General features: G+C 37.7%; 1 protein-coding gene across 2 annotated transcripts in view; it reads right to left on the bottom strand.

The window, feature by feature from the left end:
• Positions 1-1,026: 1,026 nt before the first annotated feature.
• Positions 1,027-15,262, bottom strand: part of LOC582789 (calcium/calmodulin-dependent protein kinase type 1D) — a 119,609-nt gene continuing 105,373 nt past the window's right edge. For both annotated transcript variants that reach the window (XM_011669719.2, XM_030972876.1), the window contains 2 exons: positions 5,602-5,689; positions 1,027-3,284 (listed from right to left, as the gene is read on the bottom strand). In XM_011669719.2, the coding sequence (XP_011668021.2) occupies positions 3,144-3,284; positions 5,602-5,689 (229 nt within the window). In that variant the 3' untranslated portion in view covers positions 1,027-3,143. The remainder of the gene's footprint in view (positions 3,285-5,601; positions 5,690-15,262) is intronic.

Raw genomic sequence — 15,262 nt, forward strand, 5'->3', positions numbered from 1 at the left:
TGTGTGTGGGGGGGGGGGGGACTGCCTTAGTGGAACCCCAGTGTACTAATGAATAGGTATGACATGTTCTGAAGTGGAAGTTTCAGGAATTTTAGTCTACAGTATAGTTCTGGAATTCTCTACATGTCTATCTAATACCAGATGTGCCCTTCTGGAAAACTCTACGGCAGTCTATGAGCTTTCTCTGTTGAAGATAGTGTCAACCAATGCCAGATACATGGAGAAGAAAAATACAAAAATTGCCCGGTAGACAGGTGATAGTGCCCATTATTAATTCCCTAGCAAATGCCCTTTCGATAGGCACGAACTATACTTAACCCTTGCACTACATTCTAAACATAAATAATTAATCTTATTTGAAAGAACAAAATGTGATTTCACAGTTTAATGTGTTGACAGATCGTCATTATTCTTGAATGCTTGATGCATATGCTGAAGACACTATAAATTTTGTTATAACCTTAAATATCCCCTTTTTCGTCTGATTTTTTTGTCTGATTTTTATCTTCATACATACCTCCACTGTTTAAAAAAAAAAAGCACCATAATTAAGTTGTAAATCAAAAATTGATTGCACAGACTATAACCTTCAAGAATTCATCACAAAGGTGTATGCCTTTCTTCCACCACATTTGAAGTGTGTCTGCAAGCCTTACAAGACATTACTATTCAGAATTTTTTTAATTGTTTTAAAAAATGTACATTTTTTGTTCTTTTTTACTAGATTTCTGTCATTTTATCATTCAGTTGGGAATTAATGATCTATTCAAACGGTTGACACTATCTTCAACACAACTATTTTTTCTTTCAGTATATAAACTGGCCTTTAAACAAGAGACGGAAAAACTCAAAAAATTGCTTTGGGGAGAAAAATGACTGGAAAATGACAAGACACCTGTGGAAGAAAGCAGTAAAATCTTCTCTTTTTTCATAAAAATCACAAAGTTGCCCGATAAAAGAGGCAGTCTGTCCTACTATTATACAAAATGACTTTCCTCATCCACATGGCTTCAACTCTGTGCATCCAATTAAACATTATGAAATTGTCCTCTTGTGAATGAATGTACAGTTTACTTTCACATAATCATTTTACTTTCACGTAATTTTAGGTTAAACAAGTTGGTACTGATTTTTTTTTTTAGATAGCACACAATTCTGCACAATATTCAAGACTGTTTAATTACAAAAAAGAAAAACTGTACAGTACGGCTATTCAATAGAATTACACTTAAATAATCAATTGTCATAAAAGATTTGTCAAATATCATCAAAACTTCATACCGACTCTCTACACAAATAAATCCGTTCATAGACTTGTACAATATGACCATAGACTTTGATATACTTCCAACATATATATACTTTTGACATAAACAAGACCTTTTGATCACCAAAATTTACAAAACCAAATGCATATATAGAGTATCCAGATTTTCATCTGTCAATTAAACTTCATGTAAAACAGATTTTTTTTTTTTTACATGTAATAGTATCTACAAAATTAAGTCAAAGTGTTGTTTCTTCTGATTTCTCATTTCACATAGAGGAAACAGAAAAGTAATTCAAAAAACAATCCAAAATAATTGATTTCCTCTTCACTTATTCTGTAATACTGACACTTAAAATTGAATTACAATTACAAGAACACTCGCCGCAAGGCACTCATTTTGCACATATCTCTGGTTAAGCTACAAAGCATAAAGAAGAACAAGATAATGTGATGAGAAAATGCAAGGGCTATTTAGTCTAAATAAAGATACCCATTAAAATGAGTAAGATAGAGACAGATAGAAAAAGAGAAAAACTTCACTTTGTTCTCTTCGCTGCTACTACAAACAGCACACACAAAGAAAGAAATATCAGGTAAAATCCTGATACTTTTTCTTCAAATGGTTGACTGGAATGAATAGACCAAACAATAATAATTAGAAATCAAAAAGATAATTCATGAAAAAAACCTCTAACATGCTAAAGTATGCAATGCAAAATCATTGAAAGCCTAATATATGACTACTGAATAGTCCAATACATGTAAAAGCGACAAGTGTGATATAGAAAAAGGACCTTCACTTCCCAAACTTTTTAAGATTCCTCATTCAAAGCTTGAAAAGTCCATTCCAAAAACTTCTATTCAACAAAATATTTACAAGAAGATGTACATAGAATCCAGAAACAACTGTAACAGGACTAAAAAGAAACAAGAACATACATTCAATACAACTAAAGACGTGTTCATGTAGAAAATTAATTGAGAAGGGAGAGAGATAAGAGTACACATAGCCAATTTCATCTTAATCATTCCAAATCCTTCCTTTTAATCCATCAATTTCTTTCCATTATACAATTGCACTAATTTGTTGCTGGTTCTTTACAGTGTGAACTGTCAACATATATTTCTGCTATTAAAGTAGAATTATATTTTCAGAAATTGTGTTTGTGTCATTTGGAATATCCTCTTATTCCTTCACACTTGTTTCAATACTATTCCTCAGAGTATGCACTTGCTGCGAGCTTAGATTGGTCATTCCTTAATTGGGAACAGTTGATGATTTTTGACAAGCAACACAAGATTGCTTTAATTGCCTTGTACAACAGAGGATGTTTGAATGGAGAGACAGACATGGAGTACTCTTGCCTTTTTTCAAATTTGCGTATCATTCCCGTGCAGTTAAGCATTATCATTCACCAACAGGAAATATTTGTTGTTGAAATATAAGAGCTAAATTGAAAAGGTTATGATATATTTTTGGAAAACTCTTGGAAAGAGGAGCATGAACTGCATCGTGATGAGTATATATCCCAATTCCTGCATCCCCTTCTCCCTTCTTAGATGATCAAAATAGTTAAATGCTCGCTGGTTCAAGGTTGGAGGATGATTGCAGACAAGCTAATTTGGGCAGATATTTTGGAAGGCCGGATCTCGTCAGCTCTATGCAACGGGAGGACGGCTTTACAGCTTTGTACGATCTCAGTTCACGTTTTAACCAGGACGGGACACCACCGCTCTTGAAGAGTCTTGATCGGGCTGCATGCAGAGAGGGTTTTTTGATAATTCCAAAGTGGAGAGAGCTAGGAAGGCTATGATGGGGTGCTCTGGAGGGGTTTGGAGGGCTTGCGAATGGGTTGCCATGGTGATGATACAGCTAACTATCTGAAGAGCCTTCTTGGCTGTTGCTCTCCTCCGACCTGCTGTTCTCCTCCTCTTTCTTTTGTAATCGTGCCTTGACGTCACCCAGCCCCAGCTTCCTCATGTGTCTGACCACTGCGGTGGCATTGAAGGCTTGCTGTATAGAGAGGGAGAAGGAAAGAGATGGAGAGTAGACAGAGAGCGAGAGAAAGGCAAAATACAAAGTGTTGAGGGAGAGAGAAAGGATACAAGGGGTGAGAGAGGGTGAGATCACAGGGAGAGGAAAGGGAGAGATGAGAAGAGAGAGTAGAAAGAGTAAAAAGAAAGATAAAAAGAAAGATATAAAGTCATAAGTCATTTTGAATTCTAGTACGTACACACATGTACATACAAGTACCATTCATGTTAGAGTGGAACTACACATACATGAATGTTCAAACATGCGGTACGATAAACACAATTTATCTCAGTCTTTCATGTTTTGTTTTTCCTTCCATATTTCCATTTCCATATATTTTGCAAACTAATTGTCAAGTCTAATACATACTACACTCATCAAACATGTGTCCAATCGTATATGTTCTACCTGTGAAAAAGAAAACCACTATCATGAAGAACTAGCTTTAAACCTTGATTAAGCTTCTCTTCACTGAGCAGGGTTATTGGAATACTATCCTTGATCTTAAAGATGAAGTGAGTTCTGGTCATGCAATTGCATTGTGAAAGAAACGGTGTGGAATCGACCAGAAAAGGTTGATCATCTAGCATATAAGAATTTGTGTGTATTGCAAGGTTCTAGAATCATCAAAATGATAAGAAATTTGGCCAAGTCTTGGTAAAGTTACAAACACTGTACACAGAAATATGTATATGGGACTACACGAACATGTGGCGTAAAAATCCTACCCCCGAGTTTTACGATGTTACTGACATATTTAGAATATAAAGGCATTTGAAGAGCCATGCTTTTCAGGGAACATGTCTTATCTGATGATCTTCCGCACTTGCATAATAAGAATTATTACGCTCACAAATTATTTTTCACCTCTTCCCAGAACTCAACCTTCTCTTTAATGAATGCTACTTGAAAAATACAATTACCACTCAAACAAGATTGGGAGAGGGGAGAGGGGGGAGGTGGGGGGTGATCAAATGAGTATTGCAAATGAAATCAACCTTACAAGGGGGACTGGCAGGTATTCCATGATAATTTCTGAAGGTGCACAGGTGTTCTTCCAAGGAAACTTTGAACTAGTTACTATAGATTTGATCATCTTGGCATCGATTCTTTTGGGATGACGTTAGCAGACCTTGGTACCACCAAAAGAGATTTGCTTTTGCAACAAAAAATTAAGTAATCATAGAACCTTTTGCCAAAATAACAGTCTTAATCTCAAGCTGTTACAGCCATGGAGTGCATGTTATTTGGTAATACATGTTCAAACATGGTTTTAACGGTTCAGTGATTAATTCATTAACTCTTTAAGAATGTAATCCCATGTAAGTAACCAATATATGTCTCAAAATTCATCTGTTTGGGGCCAGAAGGGCATTAGCTCATATACTTTAACACAGAGTTAAACGCCCTTCTGGCTCTGCAGAGCCAATTTGAGAGATGTGTAGAAGCTATTAAACAAAACAATATGAAATATGGTGACCCATCTCTATGGCCTCAGAGATTCCTCTCTCACATCCAGACTTGTCCTTCATGTCTGGAGATAGCGCACCTCAATCACTGTCACTTCAAGATATGGTCCCCATTGTCATATAAACAAAAAACATCGGTATAGGCCTGGCTAAACACAATTAATTCCTCATCAAGTCATGACTTGTCATAACAGAAAATAAACAAGTGATGACAAAAGTCTGATAAATGGTGAAGTGGTCAACTATAACCTTTCAGAAGGGTTTCTGTCAGGAAGATGGGGACATTGTCCTGTGGTATACTGGTCTGTCTGTCAGAAAGCCAGGAAGGTCAACATCGAGCAAGGCTAGAACTAAACACCTTTGGATTTGTTTAGGCACCCTGTACTAATATTATCCATGCAAACATATTACTAGAACTTGTATGGGACATCTTAATTGGGATGCTACATCAAATGCAGAAACAATGTCTTTTTCCCTCTTTAAACTGGTTGTAGAGTCATGGTCCACATCAGTGGCATGTGTGTGTGTGGGGGGGGGGGGGAGGGGGGAGGGGGGGGGGGGGTAAGGGGCACCACTGGTCAATGCTCATTTAAAAACCCAATCTAGCTCCAGCATACAGTACACAAAGATATGCCACTCTCATTGTGTTCTTGTGCCTCCCTTTCCAATTTTAGACCTTAAGGAAAACAAACTTTTTTGCTAGTTTAAAGTGCCCCCCCCCCCCCCTCCCCCTGGAAAAAAAAAATCCTAGATTTGCCTCTGGTCTAAAGGATGGGTAATACCTGGATTAAGGGTGAATCCAACGTTACGGGTAAGTCATCACATACCTTCCATTTTGTCTTGGCAAAGTTTTTCTTGATGTTCTCACTGACCACTTGATGGATGTTCTTTGTAAGTGCCGCATTTCCTGAAATCCTGTCAGAGAAAATAGCAAGAAAACCAAAAAAAAATACATAAAAGAGTGGTATTGAAGATACTCATTAGTTTTTATTAAATCAGTTGTGTTATAGAATATGAGTTAATGCCCTTCTCACTCTCAAGAGAAAACATGTACTGTGAAATAGAAAAAAGAAAATACTGAGAAATTGTTTAAAATATTTGTTTTCATAATAAATCATCATAAATCGCCTTGTCCAAAGAATAACTTGAATAACATAGCGAGCTATTATCTCCCACATACTAAGAGACCTTGGAACAGCAATGTGATAAACCAGTAAGTCAGGGGGAAATATGCTACACAAGTCATATACAAGCCAAATGTTGCAGGTAGATTCCTATTACCAGCATCAAAATCTTTTCCCGGAAAGAAGATTTTGTTCCTTTGAAAATCAATGGAATTACCCAAATATGAAATCTTTGCTTTGCAATATATCTTGCAATCAAATTTGCTATCAGGTATCTATCTATTCATTTCATGACGAGAAAAGGGGAATTCAAAATCTAGGTCATGATTTTTCAGAATGTTGCCCCCCCCCCCCCCTATAGAATCATGGATCAGGACACTCTCCTGATATACTTATAGTGTAGATGAGCTGTAATGTTATATGAGACGGTAATAGGGTCAACGCAGAAGTGCACAAACACAGGGTATCAAACATGTAATATGATCAAACTCCCATCAACCAGACCTACATCAGCCTCAATCAAGTCACAGAGAGTTATCAGAATACATTCAAAGCCTATTAAACCTGACTCCTGGTGGTGTGGCTTTATATTCAAAGGTATAAAAAATTCTCCTATTTGTGGACTTTCAAGAACATTCTCCACAAAATATGACCCCTTTTCCCCTAAAAACGGGTACAAACTTAGATTTACACTAAGTCGACATGAAGTGCCGCCACCTGTATAAAAAGGGTACTTCTGTATAGAAGACGAAACCTTCTTCTAGTCACTTCTCTTGAAAAGCAATTCCAGTTGTATTAAACCTATCCGTGCTATTTTCATCTTTTAAATGGTAGGCCTGCAACTTGTAATGTTTAACATACAGTTTACCTTTGATAACCTATTTACTTCTCAGTTGATGACTGTAAAGGCTACTTGTCAGTAACGACCAAGGGCGTTTTTCCCCCCTCTGATCCTTATGCAAGGAATCATAGATTCTCTTTAACATTTCCACAAGTAAAAAAAATACTTCAATCTTATAACTCTCAAAGTCTCAATGCTTTGAATGACACCCAAATTAAACTGCTAGTAGCTGAGGATTGAAAAGACAAAAATAAGTCCACTCCGACTGGTAGCAGACTAGCTTTGACCCGACTGGAGAGGTTTCCACAAACACAACCAGAGTACCCTCCATACCCGCTCAATGGGGATTGGATTACATTGGATCTTGCATAGATAATGCAGCGCTGAAAGACATTAGCATCATCTCCCATGAGCAAGGGGTGTCTTGCGACCTGCATGCTTTCCCCTCTAGGCCTGTCCTCATCAGCTCCAGATTGCCAAATAGGCCGCTATTTCTGATTTGGGAAATAATCCGGAAGTTACAAATCTCATCTTCATCAGCTCGAGAAATTAGCTCGAGATATTGTGCTCAGCGTGTGCGAATAGTGCAAGTTTTCAGGCTGGTGAAGACGCACCGGACAATTATAGCGGAATATTTTGCAAACTAGCCCAATATATCTTTGGATGATTATCTCAACCAAATATCCTGCAATTGCAACTTCAGGCTGATGTGGACGGATTAACTGGATAATTTGCGATCAGGATAGTTCAAATAGCGGGATATTTGGCAATCTTGGGCTGATGAAGGCAGGCCTTCTGTCTCCTGGCTCCCTCTGGGTTGAGGGGAAAGTGTGGGTTAATAAGCAGCGATTAATCAGGGATATAGCGGTGTGCCATTAAGTGTTTGCTGCTAATTATAAAGAGTGGGGTATATCGCAGTGGGTAATGATGATGCAGACTAAACACTATGCAAACACATGTTATACCACAAGTAATGAGTGTTTTACCATAATGTCTAGCGCACTGTACGATCCTCCTGCGATAGGATTTTCGAAGAAATTGTAATTACATCAGATATGGGAATCTAAACAAACATCATGTTTCTGATTTAGATTTTAAATAATGATAAGAATACTAATAACCAGAATTTTAGTGCATTGAACTCTTCTAGTCAGAATAAAAGCTGAATCGGCTTCAAATCGTAGACAATCATACTACTGGTCTGACGTCACTATGATTCTGAGCTGATTTAGCTTTTCCTCCTCCAAGGAAGCATGAATCCCTTAAAATTTAGATTTTATCAACCACATATATTCAGATCCTCATTGATTAAGATTGTACAATTTTTAATGCTCATATATAATACTATGGCAAAGTCTTTCGAGGTCTGATCATAGTCAGATCATGTAGTGTACGCCGGGCTCAACAAAATGGATTAGCAAAATTACTCCTACTCATTTTGCACTTTTATCAAGACAATGTCTGAAACAAAAGACTAAATACCAAATCTAGAATATGATGATAATGGAGCCTGTTTTCTGTGTGCAGTCTGCTGAATGATGTCCACCGAACGATTATATTGACTCAACCCACAGAGGAACGGAAGGGAGAATGAGTGACTACACTGCTGCTTAATTAAAACAAGCTTTGTTGCTAAATAGCACACGATACCATGTAATAGAGAGAAGATCAATTAACATCAAACTGTCAAGATTGGTTGCTTTTTGGTCCAAGATGCTGGACATTTTATCAGCAGTCGACACAAACAATTGCCATCCTTTGAACAAGTGGTTCTAACAAAGTCATTATAAAATCTCTGCTTTTTGTTGCTGTTGATCATTTAGTTATTGAATTCTATTGAATCATAAATATATTCAGTAAGAAAGATTGAAAGATAATTTCAATATATTACAAAGAATGATGTCCAAATGAGAAATGGCATATTGCCTTTAAAAAGCCACACTTTAGTTGCATCTTAAAAATACATTAGATGCTATAGGTACCATAGCTCAAGAAGTGACCAGTAAAGGCCTGCATCAGAGGTTGTGTATTAAGTGCTGTTTCCCTGGTTCTCCTATCACCAAGCATATTAATTTCTAGGTCAATTTTCTGGAGGCTGGCCTAGAATACCGGTATACATTTATTGGTATTACATGGTCGTGCTTACAGCAAGTTTTGGTATGTTATTACATCAACATTTCTATGCACCTTTATGTGTACGTGGATGGATGCATTTAGCATCCCCCCTTTTAAAATCAAGGATACATCTATGATCTAATAAATACATAGAGTCAAAATGTTTAAATGTGAGTTGTAGTAGATGATTGGAGTACACCTATCTTACTTTAATAATTCTCAAAGTTCATCTTTTAGTGTAGATGGATGTATCTACCTAAACTGACTTTACGACTTGACGTTTGAATTATTTTCTTCATAAAATAAGAAAGGAGGAAGACTCAAAATTGATTTGCGAGTTTTGTCAATGCTTGTGCGGCAAAAACACCCCAAAACATCACAAACACATTCTTCCCCATTGTGAGTTACAAACTTACACTTGCAAAAACTGCAAGAATCCTTCATGGGCTATGACTACAGGAAAAGGCTTCACTATCAAGTGTTAAGCCAAGCAGTGCTCTGAAATTATCAGGTCGTTATTAACAACATTATGTAGCGGAAATGCCCAAGGCGATAGGTTTCTATGCATTTGAGGTTGTCCCAAGCGGCACAGGAGGAGGATGAAAGCAATACGACCGAGGCAAAACTTAGACAAGTGGATCTACTAGTATACAAGATACAGCTGAAAATTGCAACATGTTAGTAAACTGTCCCCCCCCCCTTCCCCTTCCTCCATCTGAATTTGAAGTGACCCTTTCTCTCTGGTTCCCCTACCCCCATCCCTGCTACATTTAAAAAACAAAGGTCAAGTTATTTTTTTGAATAAAGATAATATATATAAGATACATCATACATTTGCAGCAAGGTAATACCCTTCTCCCCTCCCCCATCATCGATTCCACCTGTACCCCCACAACTAGTGACCCACTTATTACCCTCAATTACTTCTCTTTCCCCCTGTCCAATCCTTAATCAGTCTGTTGATTTGTTTCTAAATACAATTGTGAAATTTTGCCTCTAGAACAAAGTCTACTCATCACCCTATTTCCCACGCCGATGTTTCTTCTTAATGCAACACGAACCCCACATCTTTAGGCATTTACTCAGAAAGTGAAATGTAAAAAGGAAGATGAAAAGAGAAGGAGGATTACACTATCCCTTCCGGAAATTCATGTATGAAACCCAAATCATTTAGATAAATTAGAAGTACCTGTCTAATCACCTAGAAATCTATTGATTGTGAATTTCGTTGCACAAAGAGAGAGAGAGAGAGAGAGAGAGAGAGAGAGAAAGAGAGGGAGGAAGAGAGAGAAAGATGGATAGAGAGGGAGGGAGAGAGAGAGAGAGAGAGAGAGAGAGAGAGAGAGGGAGGGAGAGAGAGAGAGAGAGAGAGAGAGAGAGAGGAAAAACGGTGATCATGAAAGAAACAGACACCGCCAAGAAGTTCTGCTCTTGCATGAATATGAAGACAATTGAATTAAAAGAAACTACAAAAATACAATCCTACAATATTAGATTTGAATACAGAAATAGAAAGAGAGAGTATATGTGGAGGTGATGTGATCTCGTGGATACGTCACCATGGCCGTTGTCTTCCGTGGCACTAATGTCCTTTAGCAAGACATTAATCTACATTTGCCACACTCTACCGAGGTGAGGTAAATGGGTACCCGACATGAATGAATTCCTTGAAATGCTAGAGCACCATTATGGCAGCCATGCTTAAGCCGGATTAATAATTGTGGAGTGCAAGGAGTGTCAAATCTGACTGACATGAGCGCTTTAGAACCCACTATTATTATTATTATTATTATGAAAGAGAGAGATAGATCAAGTTGAACAGGTAGAGACTAGAGAGAGAGAGACAGAGAGAGAGAAAGAACAATAGACAAGAAGAAACAAAGAAAGAAAAATGGAGTGAGAAAAGGTGAGTGAGAGAAAGAGAGATAGAGAGAAAGAGAGAGAGAGAGAGAGAGAAAGAGAGAGAGAGAGAGAAAGAGAAAAAATCTCCAGGTGAGAGGAAAAACTTGTGAGAAAAACCTGCCTGTATTTCTGGGACCTGAAAACGAGGTACCGTTAATGCCTAAAAGCTCTTCAAATGCCCATCAGTATAATCTATACCACATACAGTAGATTGATCAAGCCAATCTTCTGAGAGAGCAGGATGTGTGAGGGTGAGGGGGCGAGGGGGCTAAAGGGAGACATGAAACAGGATATTTGATCTTGAAAACAGGATTGGACACTTCTTATGCTAAAAGACTAGGATGTTTATGAGGCAGGTGGGTGGACATATAAAAATAAAATTGAGAGCCTTCAGGTAAGAAAGGTTAAGAGAAGGGCGAGGTAAAATCAGGAAGCAGCAGGGGATAGACATAACAAAGTGAAAGAAAGAAGAGAGAAGTTAAATAGGATAGACTGAAATAACAATATAAGAGAGAGAGAGAGTCAGAGAGAGAGAGAGAGAGAGAGAGATGGGAGAGGGGAGGAGGATACTGATGTGCAGGAAAAAAAAGAGGGAAAATTTAAAGATGAGTTGACAATAAGAAAGAGAGAGAAGCAGACAGAATGAAAGATTAAAGAAAGAAAAGAGAGGTAAAACAAGCTAGAAAGACAGCATTTTCTTCCAACAAACTCATATAATCAAGTTTATGGTCCTTAAAAAGGGATGATGCACTTCATTTTTACAGCGCATTTCCTGGCCCAGACCAGTTATCAACTTCGACCTGTTTCTCGGAGAGGGGTGTTGAGTAGTCAAGAATCTGCCTGGTTTTGGATATCAAAGCTAAAATCAAGTCCAGGGACCCATTTCATGAAGCCTTTTTTCAATGACAAATGTCAAAAATCAATGACAAATCTGCTGATAACCAATCAGAAGCAAGGATTTCACTACCTTATAATGAAAACTGTCATTTGTCACTGATGACAAGTTTTGTGAAATGGGGCCCTGATAACGGATTTCAAGAGAACTTGAATTCTGTACTGAATTCTCTCATTTGCATACACTCAACAGTGGGACCACCTGATTCCAGTTTTCAATGGGTTAAAAGATATATACATAATATTGGGAACCACATTAAAGGTGGTGTATCCCTTTTGCAGCCAATATTGAATTCTGTAGAACTTTGCAGCACTTATGAATTTGTCACGTATGTCCCATTTATGAAATTTAAACATTAGCAGTGTCCTAGTATTCAAATTATGCAAGGAAAAAAAACTGTTTACTTTCTAAACTTCACTGTCAGACACTATTGAGTGACTGACTGACTTGGGACACATTTCATGGGGCCAAAATAATCAGGTCACTGCTTGCCAAGTGAGCCAAATCCACACACAAAACAGGTCAATATAAATAAAGAAGAAATGTCCAATAACAAAAAGACATTTTCTAGGTTTGAGAGCAGTGGTCCCTCATGTCCTAATGACCGGATGGAGGGGGAAACAATTGGAGCATCTACAATGAATGTTTTGATTAAGCTCGGTTCAATGCACTGGTTTTCAAAACGGAGGTGACTCTCTTCAATGTTCCATCCTTCATCTAAATGTTAAAGGGATAACTCAGCTACATGCTTCAATGACAATCGGTGAAAAGGAATACAACGGAGCATCAAATAATTCAGCACTGCAAAACTCCAAAAAATGATTTGACTAATATGCAACTATAATGCTGGTATCAACAAGCTTTTTAAAGTCTGTTCATGGCCCCAAGAACCCCAAAATACAGCAGTTTTCTTTTTATTTGGTGCCCCATACCATGTCATACCATGTCATGGTCTGTACTTAATCAATCAGCTATGTGCACACAAAAATTCTACAATGAAGCAAATTATGAGCTTTTATCTAGTTTGCTGTTTGAATAAAAACAATGTATATCTTGATTCTTATTCACGATGCATTTTTAAGATTATTTTTTTACAGCTATTTTCTAAAAAAAATAGAGATTCATTTGATTGAATTCTGACATTTGAAATATTTCTTCTTAACCCCTTCTGAGTACAAATCCTGGCCAAGAATTTTGTCTCAAGTGTCATCTCATTCTGTCATCATGAAACAGATATAGGTACATGCATTGTGAATTCTAGTCCAATCTAAGATATACGGTGTAGATGGCAAAGATTACATGATGGACTTTTGAAGAGCTGTTAGGTATTAAAGCCTGTCTGTACTAGTTTGGCCAGGAGGGATTAGACCACCCAGCGTGGTCACTGACAGGTGGTTATATCATCAAATCAGCTCTCAATTAGCATAAGAAAAAGGGGATCATGGGGGACCAACAGGCACCGATTAGGCATTGTTTTCTATATAGAGGGCGCAAGTAGCTACAAGTAGTGCAGAGGGTCTTTAAAGGTCAATGAGTTAATGGCACTTTGTTTTCAGGTTCCAGAAATACAAGCTGGGTTTTCTCACAAGTTCTTCCTCACACCTGCAGCTTCTTTTTTTAAATACCAAATTAAAAACTGAAGTTAGAAGCAGAAGCAAAAGCAATTCTAGGAAATGACACGGTCTGTCTGTAAAATTCTTCGTAAAGGTGAAAGACCTTGGGTGACATTGGTTATAAATATAAAGCCAACACCAAAATCAGGTGTGAGCACTGTTCGCAGTAATGCCCAATTAATCTAAAAGGTGTGGAAAAGTGCATGGGACAGTGCATCTGAAGCTGAATTTCCTCCTGTCACAACCCACGAGAGACAAATCTAACGGCAGACTCATGGCCTGTTAATTCAGACTCAAGGAAAAATTTTAAAAGCTATAGTACAGTGAAACCTGCTTTAGTGACCACCTGTCTACAAAGACCCAATTTTTTGTTTCCCTTGAAAATAGTTTCTCATTGAAACATGTACTAAAGGGACCTGTCTACAAAAATCACTTTTTGTGTTTCCCTTGGGCGGTCTCTATAGACAAGAATCATTGTAAAGTGAAAGGGGTGTACAGACTGAATAAGAACATCATATAAATGAACTAGTTTTGAAAAAGTCGGTTGTCATGACAGCAGGCCAATTAATCATAAGTACATGCTCACGATGAGCTCCTCAAAGTTATACATTTTTTAACGATGCTCAGACTAGAATGCGACCCTGACTCTCCATCAAGTTATTGTTCAAAACGATGCTCTATTGTGCATTTTTGTTATACAACATTTTGTTCATGATGTTCCCTTTTATGTCATTCAGACTAGAAGTAAAGGTAATTCCTTATCGTAAAGCTGTACATTAAATATAGGTAGTCTGAAAGGGGGGATATGTGCTCCCTCACTTATACTGTCATTGGAGTAGAAGAGGATGGTGTATACGTTTGCCCACTTTCGGAAGTGGCACATTATGGCGGGCATGAGCGAATCCTGTCCGTTAACGCCGTTAATCTAATGAGGGAGCCAGGTGACACCTCTGCACTGCCTTCTCTCTCCAATCACTTCATCCGTTGAGAGCCAGAAGGACGTTAAGCCTTTATTGAGGTATATGAGTTAACGTCCTTCTGCATCTCAGCAGATGACTTCATCCTAATCCATCATCATTGGAGATGGGACCAGTCAGTGGTGGATTGAGGCGGGGGGGGGGGGGGGTTGGGGGCACAACCGGCTCGTGTCCACCCCTCTTCTTTTAAGACCTAATCTGGCATATCATAAGTTTTCCCAAAATTTGATCATCTACCGAGTCCACATGTCATACTTGTCAAGGTCCTATTTTGCTTGTCAGAAATTTTCTGGAGTAAATTTGCACCTGCAAATGTGATAACTCTTTCTTTTTCATGTCGAGAGATTTTTCTTCAAAGTGTGCCCTCTTCCTTTCTACAGAATCCTAGACTAACCCACATGACCCCCAATCGTCAATCCAATCTCTAACCTAAGCTCTCACAAGATCTCACCAAAGGATATCTGAAAAGCTTTCTCTTCAAATCGAAAACATGGATAATCTATCTTTCACTGTAACATGACTACACCCAAACTTCCCAGATATACCCTTCTGTTTTACATTAACCCATCAGGGAATTGCTTCATGAACAGGTGGCACAAGGTTCAACATTTTCCTCCTTCAAAAATAGACAAACTTACATATTTCTCTTAAGTCTATCACTAATTCACTGTTACAAATTTTCTTGCAATATATCATGGGATTGTATAAAAGTTACATAAAGTTAGAAGGGAAAATGTGAATTGTAATTTTAACACTACAAAATTCTAGTTTGAAGAATTCAAACTTTTTATTCCTACATTTTTTTAAAAAATGCATTAAATAAATAACATCTCACAAAGCAAAAAATTGGACACAAATACTACATATTATTTGATGAGAGCCATAATTTATAACATTTAAATTAGAGTGAATACCCTTCCAGCTCTCGGCAGAGGATACGTTTACTACGAATTAAAGAGCATGAGTAATGCCTATCGACTATAATCAAATAAGGTTGCAGAACTTAATAACAAAGTAACCA

The sequence above is a fragment of the Strongylocentrotus purpuratus genome, unplaced genomic scaffold (genome assembly GCF_000002235.5).
Source record: "Strongylocentrotus purpuratus isolate Spur 01 unplaced genomic scaffold, Spur_5.0 spur5_scaffold_6, whole genome shotgun sequence".
NCBI classification, from domain to species: Eukaryota; Metazoa; Echinodermata; class Echinoidea; order Camarodonta; family Strongylocentrotidae; genus Strongylocentrotus; species Strongylocentrotus purpuratus.